This window comes from Onthophagus taurus, chromosome 7 (genome assembly GCF_036711975.1).
Source record: "Onthophagus taurus isolate NC chromosome 7, IU_Otau_3.0, whole genome shotgun sequence".
NCBI lineage: Eukaryota > Metazoa > Arthropoda > Insecta > Coleoptera > Scarabaeidae > Onthophagus > Onthophagus taurus.
In genome coordinates, this window is record NC_091972.1 from 10177474 (window position 1) to 10187158 (window position 9685).

Genomic DNA, 9685 nt, shown 5'->3' on the forward strand with positions numbered 1-9685 from the left:
GTTCATACATTTTATAGAACACAGGGTTATTTAAAAGTAATGAGTTAACTTAAATCCTTAATTTATTTCTTTGTAAACATTTTTTTGTTTAAAACTTAAAGAATGTTTATTAATATACGATGAGGTTTCTTGTTAAATTAATTGTGAGTTATGTTTTTTTTTCTAATTATGTAGTTAGAAATTGTAATTATAAAGAATTCCGAATGCAGTGCAGTAAAACCTCGATATAACGGATTTATATTGGTGGTTCCATTTTATTCCAAGGACGATAGAATCTAAGAGGACTGCTACATCCCGGAAACAGGTGCACAGCTCAAAGGCCCGTTTGTGACGTCAGCGCTGAATTACAATTAAAGCTAGTACTAACACTACTATCGATGTCAAAGGTCAAAGCCTCTCGCTTTAGAAATCGATATACACTACATCATTTGAAAATTTTCGGATTCACGGTTCCAGAGACAGAACGTCGCGCCTTTATTTCTTTATGTAGGTAAGATAAAGGCGCGACGTACTGTCTAGAACGGACCATCTTTTCCGATTGGACGGAACCCCCCTCTCCCCGAAGAGCTTATTTCTGTTTCGTTTTAATTTATAATTCGCTTAAACCGCTCTAACAAGATTAGAGAGACATAACTTTGAAAAACTGCTAATGGTATCCGATAAACGCAATTATTTGACATATTTTGGTCAAATCCTTGATGAAATCCAAAAAGCCGTTTTCGACATAACGGCGTCTGACTAAACAGCGATTTTCCGCGAAGCTATATGGAATATCAAAAAAATAAAATATGGCCCTCATTAAGAACACATCAGGCTACCACCTATTCAAATATGAAATTTTTTTGTCAGATAGTTTTTGAGAAAAAAAATCGTAAAGTGGACTAAGTTGCCGGCACCGTATTAAATCGGGTACTTTTTTTATTTAACTCGCGATAAAAGAAAATCGCGGATCCGAAATTTTTCAAATTAACATATGTTACGTAGAAATGTTCAGTAATTACAACAAACTGTACCGTAATTTTTTTTATAGAGCGGTTGCGAAAATATCGATCTCTAAAGTGAGCCTTCCCTTTTGGCACGGATAGTAGTGTAACACTAGTCAACAACATTGTGCAACATAGTGATATGTAATGCTAACTAGCGCTACCTAGCACTGTCACTAGAACTAACCCTAGATCTAGAAGTAGAAACATTTGGGTTAGGTTGATTTCTGGTTGGGTTGGTTTCTGATTGTGTTGGATTGGGTTCATTTCTGTTTGGGTTGGGTTGGTTTCCGGTTGGGTTGGGTTGGTTTCCAGTTGGGTTGGATTGGGTTGGTTTGTGGTTGGGTTTTAGTTTAATAAAAATACGCAACATACTGATATCTAGTGATAACTAGCGCTACCTAGCAGGCAAGACCAGCAGACACGGCAAGTGACCACCACCTACTAATTGGCGTAATTCAAATAATATTAAGATCAGTAAAATCAAAATACCCAAAAGCAACAAGAAGGATACCATCTACTAAGACTGAAAGAATTATATGTACTGCGAGAATTTACGAGAATGATCATGAAGCTGGAAATGAAGATCAAGTAGAAAGATGGATGGATTACAAGAGGAAACTGCATGAAGCAGGGGAAAGGGTGCTAGGAATGGAGTGGAGAACAACGGAAGTGTGGATTACAGACGAGCTATGGGATCTTGAAAGATGGAACATGAAAAATAGACTGAACGAAGGAATCAGAAATGAAGCTAAAAGACAACTAGCCCAACAACTAAGTGAAACCAATAAATACGTAATGAAAACACCACGAAGAGAAATAAGAAGATGCAAAAGAAAATCATAAAGGAAGTTTACAAAATAAAAAATTTTGCTAACAGGCCAACATGAAAAAGAATAAATAAGAATATGAGAGGAACATTTTTCCAAGATGCTGAATACATATGAAGAAACAGAAAGAGCAACCTCTGCTGAGAATAAAGATAAAACCTCCAACAAAACAGGAAGTCATGTCAGCAATATCTAAGCAATGTACAGGGTGAGTAATAAGTTCAAATAAGATACCAACTGAAGTTCTAAAAATAGACCTGCAACACACTACTAAAGTAATTAAATCATTAATCAAAAGAGTATGGGAAGAGGAAAAAATATCGGCAGACTGGAAAGAGGGAATAATTATAAAACTCCCAAAGAAGAGAGTAATTGGAGGGGCATCACACTTCTCAATATGATTAATAAAATCATAGCTTAGATAGTAAATACAAGAATAATGGACCAAGTTGGTTTTATCTTTTAAATATATAAAATATTATTTCAGCAGTTTATATATCATTTCAATGCTTTCGTTACGATACTGTCTTTCAAGTAGCGATAATTAACTTTTCACTAATTGTGAAATAAGTTTTTATCGACAACTACTATTTTTAGTTGAACTTGAAAAGGATTTTATAGGTAATCGAAACACGTCTCACGGAATATAAAATAAAAAATACCTGCCAGTACAGAACGTACTGTAACAGTTTTTAATAAAAGTTCACATTTTCCTCGTCGGCTTCAAAAGATGTTTTCATGTTTTTCCCTGCAGAGAGAGATTTAGAGAATTCAATTTTTCAAAAATGTCTCATAAATGTGGCAGTTTTATTAACAAGTCGGCATCAGCGAAATATTCTGTATCTTTGTATCCTTCTTCTTGTAGGAAAATAAAAATTGAAATAAAAACATTTAAAGTGAAGAGACGACTCGGCGCATAATTTAAACTTTTTTAATCTTTTAGCAAAAAATCTTTTATGTATTCAAAAACATTCCTTAATTAAGTAAGGACACATTACTTTTGTATCACCCTGTAACCTCAAAAAATATTTAAATTAATTTATTATAATCCCATAAACATTAAAACAGCTTCCAAAACAGAAAATAAACTATTCATTGACAATAGTTATAACGCTTAGTATCCTTGTTTTTTAATCCTATTACAAAAAATTTTGTAATAAGTTAATTAAACATTCCTATTTAGAAAAGGCATGCCTTTAAAATTTTTGTGTTTATACAAATTCACATATTTTGTGGAGTGTTTTTTGTATGAACGTTATTTTTGTATTTTTTTCTTGTATTTTTCCTTTTTTCTTTGAAATGGTGTGCTCCTAACAGCGTAAACCGAAACAAAACGATATAAACACTAATAATAATTAAATAATTGGTTAATGTTACACATACTTAAATAATATTTAAAATAAATAAAGATTTAAATAAATAAATCCAGTTGTGGTCAACGCGTCTACTGTCATCAACGTCGACCGTTAAAAAGATGTAAGTGGAAATCGATCATTTAAAACGGCATAAATTTCGCTTTAAAATAATTACTAAATAATGAGACAGTTTAAAACGATGGAGACAAATTTAATTTTGTACTTTTATAATTGTTTGCATGATTTTTATTTCTTATTAAATCGCTAAAACTAATTCATCAACTTAAACATTCACAAAACAAAACACTAACAAAATCATTCAATCATTTAACACAAAGAAGAGCTTCACATTTAATATTAATCACACGTAATAATAATATTTTCAAACAAAACAATTCGATTGGTTGGTTTATTTAGGTTCCATTTCAATCTGATTATAAATTAACACAACAATTTCTTTTAGCAAAATTACCACCTAACCGTCCTTCTCGTCACTTTACTTCCGCTCAATCAGCGACTGCTGAAAAACCAAAAAGGGAAACCATCGAAACACCTGTGAGGGTTCCAAGGCCAGTTAGGAGCTATGAAGAACCACCTAAAGTTGATGACAGTGCGAAAAAAGCTGCTCAAAAGAAAAAGGAGGAAGAAGAAAAGTATGCGTTATATTCATAAATTTTTTATTTTGAAATTAAAAATTATTTCTATATAGAGCTAAAGCTGAAGAGGCAGCTAGGAAAGAAAAAGAAGCCCAAGCGAAGAAAGAAGAAGCAGCAAGATTGGCAGAAATCGCGAGACAAGAAGAATTGGCAGCTAAAGCTGCCGCCGAAAAAGCAGCTGAATTAGAAAGACAAGCTGAAAAAGCTCGACAGGAAGAATTAGCAAAACAGGTTACCACACTAAATCAAAACCAAAAAAAAACAAAATAACTAAAAATTTCTTTTAATATTCTCTTAGGCTGAAATCGAAAAAGCTCGTAAAGCAGCTGAAGAAGAAGCTAGATTGGAAGAAGAACGTCGCCAGGCGGAGCTCGCCAAAGCTGAAGAAGAACGTCAACAACTTCTTCGTTTGGAAGAGATTGCACGCCAAGCCGAAGAAGAAAGAGAGGCTGAACTCGCACGACAAGCCGAAGAGCTTGCTGAATTAGCGAGACAGGAAGCCGAGTTAGCTGAACAAGCCAAAAAAGCTGAAGAGGAAGCCGAACTGAAACGAAAAGAAGAAGAAGAAGCCGAGTTAGCTAGACAAGAAGCGGAATTAGCCGAACTCGAACGTCAAGAAAAAGAACTTGCCGAATTAGCTAAACAAGAAGCTGAATTAGCCGAGTTGGCCAAACAAGAAGCTGAATTAGCTAAGATTGAAGCTGAACAAGCTGAAATTGCTGCAAACACCGAAGAAGCACCCGTTGATGAAAGTCCTGTTGAAGCGGCTCCTGCTGAAGAGGAAGCTCCTGTTGAAGAAACACCCGTTGAAGTTCCAGCTGAAGAAGTTGAAGCGGTTAAAGAAGAAGAAGCACCCGTTGAAGAGGAACCAGTTGTAGAGGAACCTGTTGTTGAAGAACCGGTTGAAGAAGCAGAGGAGTAAAAAAGCTTTTAATTTTTATTTTTAATTAAGGAAAAATGGATATTAAAGTTGATTAATGTTATGCTTCTTGTTATTGGTAAATTTTTGTTTAATTGGCATTTTTTTAATTTCGATTTGAAACTTTTGTATTTTTTGTTGTTATTATTTGGAAATAAATCTTATATCTAGTTTTAATGCTGTGATTGTTATTATACCAAAAAAAGAAATAAATCTGGAGTACCTTACAAAATTTTGAAAAATATTTAAAGAACTCAACTTTTTAAAATTCTTATATGGCAGAAACTTTAGGATATATGCAACTAAGTTATAAATAAATAAGAACAAATGGAACAATATCAAAGTTTTGGTAAAAACGCAATAACGATAAATGTAACTAATCCCTTGCTGGTTAGATAACCAATTAAACCATGAAGCAAATGTAATATGAGTACATTTTCAGCACTAATTAAAGCTTGGGAAATTGTTTTAAAGTTACTGGTTGTTCTGTAATTAAATTAACAGAAATAATTATTGAGAATGGGAAAATGTTGATTAGAATATAATTGTACCAAAAGGTTATTTGATACAACCAAAAATTCAATAAAGAAAAAAAAAAGGAAAGAAAACAATTCAGCTTTTCTTCTATTAATTCTTGTTTATTTGCTCTTTGATCCGTTCAACGGATCCAAATTTAAAAGTATATTGACGTTCGTTCTACTTTGTGCGTCATTTTTCGGTTATATTTCGAGCGTTTTCCAATATTATCCAAAATCCACCTCATCTATTTATAAACAAACTACCCCAAAAAAATTTCGATCTAAAAAAAATCCTCACAAACTTTTTACAACTTTATAAACATTTTTTAAAAACTGTTCATTCAAAATATTATTCATTCACTCGTTGTAACCACCCACACACCTGTTGTTGAATACAAAGCAGATAACTAGATAACAAAATCACGCAGGGACTTATTTGCCCTGCGTCAAACTGAACACGTAAATATTGAAAAAGGAAATCTATTTTGATGTGGATTACGGTTTTATTTTTATTGTCGATTATGTCCCAGTAGGTATACTAAAAATGGATGGGGATATCTCGAGTGTTCATCGTCATCCGTCAATTCATGTTGTATAGATAAAACATTTTTGCATCAACGGGACATCTATCTGATAACAATACCAGAGGTAGGTGAATTGTTATGTTCATACGAAGAGTACAGTAAAACACGTGTGAATAGTAAACGCTGTTTTATTGGTAATTAAAACTCGACAGTCAATAAAGATTACAAAACAAAACCTGGTAAAAATTATTTGATAATATAACACATTTGAGTGTTTATAAATGCCTAAAAAGGTGTTCGCGAAGGAAAGCTGAGTACCACATGTCATTTGCTGCCATAGAGTCTTTGGTTTAGCTTGCACGTCCTATATACAGACTCTTTCAAAACGTCTTGAAGTGGATAGTTGATTTCTGTATTGTGCATCAATTCAATTATCACCTCTATTTCATTAGCTATATTTCATGCTTGCAAAATAAGTTTAATGCTTGTGAATGAAGGTACTATTCTATGAAAAAACTACGTTATCTAGTAATGGATACTTCACCTACAAAGAATAAACGACGAAGAAAAAGATAAACCAGCGATCAAAAGCGATCTATTCCTCCACCTGGTGAATTTAAGGCGATTAAGACATTTCAAGAAGGTAACGGATCGTCGCCCCAAGCTATTAAAACGTAGTATTTTAATTACAAAGTTGATGCTGAGAAGTTAACACTGTTTATTAAGAAATTCTTGAAGGCTTAAATCGCTTCAGGAGCTATTCAGACTCTTTCAAAATGTCTTGAAGTGAATCTACACATGGTGCATAAAGAATCTTATGAAAGTACTCTTCCAGATAGTTGATATCTGTATTGTGCATTCATTCAATTATTACTTCTATTTCATTGGCTATATTTCACTAATTTTTGACACATGCTTACAAAATAAGTTTCATGCTGGTGAATGAAGGTACTATTCATCTATGGCACATTAGTACGAGTTATCACAAAAAACTACGTTATCTAGTAATGGATACTTCACCCACAAAGATTAAACGACGAAGAAAAAGATAAAGCAGCGATCAAAAGCGACTTATTCATCCACATGGTTAATTTAAGGCGATTAAGACATTTCAAGAAGGTAACGGATCGTCGCCCCAAGCTATTAAAACGTAGTATTTTAATTACAAAGTTGATGCCGAGAAGTTAACACTGTTTATTAAGAAATTCTTGAAGGCTTAAATCGCTTCAGGAGCTATTGTTCAAACAAGGGATAAGGAGCATCGTGTTTTTTTCAAAGTGGTATCGGGGAAAGCAAATCCGATCAGGCTTCCTCCCCTAAGAAGAAAAATGCGAAAGCAAGCAAAGTCTATAAGAAATCTAATAAAAATGACCATCCTCTCCTCATCCCCCATCCAACATTTATTCGCCCTCTCTTCGTTACCGCGCCTAAATCTTACTTTTTCCTTCCCTCTAGCCTCCTCCATCAAATAGCTCGGAATTTCCTCCGTTATTACGACCTTATACTTATTATTGTATTTCACCTCTTTTACCTGAGCATGCCGTTCTTGTTTTTTCATATCTCTACCTCTACCCTCTAACTCCTTCCACTGTGTTGACACTTCCCTTCTTTCTATTTCCTCTGTCTTGTTGAATTCTTTTCTTTCTTGTCCTCATTTTGGACATGATCTAAAGTATACATACTTTACATTACTTTGTACTCTAAACTTTAATTAGTCCATAAAGTTTCCTGACTAAGACTATTTTCCATGAATAGCGAGAACGTGAGTACCACAAATATTAAAATGACAAGAAGGAGTTTCTTTCTATTTTCCTTCACATGTTTCCCAGTGGAATTGACCATTTATTGAATCACATCCCTCTGTATCCCTTCTCTTAGAGATTTAAATACTCTTGGAAACAGAATTATTCAAGTCAAAGTCATCGAAGACGACGAATACCTCAAGTACGTCAATTTAGTGGATAATATTAAAATTTTCTTAGAACTACAAAAATGCTTTTAAAGCTCAACTAAACTAATTCAGTATCTCCAAAAATTCTTAGGCTAAATAGAAAATATTAGATAATTTTTTATTCTAATACAATTAGATATCAAAGTGACATTGTTAATTTATAGAAAGTGTTAAAAATTGATTTCAAATTATAACCCAAAACTTATTATAGGAACCTATTACATCATAATTATTGTTCGTTAAAGTAATAAAGTGCAAAAAAAGAAATTTATGGATTATTTTTAAAATCTTGGTCTAATAATAATACGGTTGAAGGTTAGATTATTCTTGATTTTTATCCTTGGAGTGGATTGTGTAATAAAAAAAAATGTTTACAGGAAAATATAATTTTCTTTCTTTTAATAATTTTTTCATTTTTAAATTTATTAGAAATGGAAACCTTATAACATTTGCGTCATTGAACGTTCACGGAATGAAATAAAAACTGATTTGATATTCATCATTCAAAATTGATAAGTTTTATGGTAAAGAGACTCAGGAGGGTTTAACATCAAAATTTTACGACCACGAACGTCGGTTACCTAAAAATAGTCGATTTGCGCAAAACCTCTCTAAGATTATTTTTTTTCCTATCGAATGTTCTTGACCTTGGTACTACCGCAAACTACACTGTGTTCGTTCGATTTTTGAAGTCGGTTTATTTTTGATTGATTATATTCACTCAGTTCTAAAATTAGAGCCTAAAGCGCGTTCGCAATTTTGACTTGGTTTACGTATTAAATTAATGTTAGTTATTAATAAAATAAATATTCTTATAAGTTATTTCATCATCTTTCAAGTTTTACTCACTTCATTTATAAATAGAAGTGGAAAGATTTTTTTTAAGACGAAATAAAAATAAAAATTGAAAAATAAAATAAAAATCTAAAATTAAATAGAATCTATTTGTATAAATAAACGTTTTGTTGGTTTTGTAATTATTAAAAAAAAATGTATTTAATGTTTTATGCTTAAAGAAAGTATTCAGTAAAAAGCTTTGGACGTGCGTACATCTACAGAACGAATGAAACTTTTCTACGTGATGTGAACTTGAAAAGGAAAAGACAGACGGTTTTAAATTGGTCTGAGAAGTGTAATTTTGTATGCTCAAAGGTCTTGGTATTATGGGTTTATTCCTCTATGTTTAAAATAAAAAAAAAATATAAATGATTCATCGCTTGTGACGATTTTTTTCTATTTTTCTAATTTCAATCATTACTTATGAGTCAGGTTTTATTACAACCTTTCAACTCAATAATTGCAGTAATTTAGTATTTTTTAGGAAATACCAGTTACAATTCGTAAAATTGGTTTCGCGGTAAATCAAGTCAATAATTTTTTTCTCAAAATTAAATAATATTGAGATATAATAAATTCGAATAGAATATAAAAGGACGATAGAATACATATAAGAGAACTGCTACATCCTTTGAATTGGTGCATAGTGTTAGTTCGAGTTTTAGTTCAAAAAAATATACAACATATTGATATCTAGTACTAACTAGCACTGTTACTAGAACTAACACTGGACTAAGTAGAACCATTCGGGTTTTGCCGTACGTCTTCTGCAAACACTACTTAGTATTCTATTGGCAACATTTGGTTCACTGTTAGCAGAATTGAGTTTTCTGTCAGCGATATCCAGTTTCTGTAATTAATCTCTAGCAGTTCCTAATCTTTTGAGAGCAAAGTGTAGTTATCTCCAAACAGATTTAAGTTTCCTGCTAAGAATAGTCTTCTAGAAATAGCACGGCTAAACCCCAAACTTTCTAGGTCTAGTGTTAATTCGTTCTATAAAAATATACAACATCGTATAGACAATTCCGGGTATTCCCCTTTTATTGATTATTTTTTTCAGTTAATGATCAAAAAGGGAAAAAAATAAAATGATTTAGATGAAGATCGATTTT

At 32.4% G+C, this 9685-nt stretch overlaps 1 protein-coding gene across 8 annotated transcripts in view; it reads left to right on the top strand.

Annotated features, from left to right (window-relative positions):
* LOC111423918 (protein anoxia up-regulated-like) overlaps positions 1-4920 on the top strand; it is a 42169-nt gene extending 37249 nt beyond the window's left edge. For all 8 annotated transcript variants that reach the window (XM_023057311.2, XM_023057312.2, XM_023057303.2 and 5 more), the window contains 3 exons: positions 3632-3821; positions 3878-4055; positions 4123-4920. In XM_023057311.2, coding sequence (XP_022913079.1) covers positions 3632-3821; positions 3878-4055; positions 4123-4746 — 992 coding nt within the window. In that variant the 3' untranslated portion in view covers positions 4747-4920. The remainder of the gene's footprint in view (positions 1-3631; positions 3822-3877; positions 4056-4122) is intronic.
* The last annotated feature ends 4765 nt before the right edge of the window (positions 4921-9685 follow it).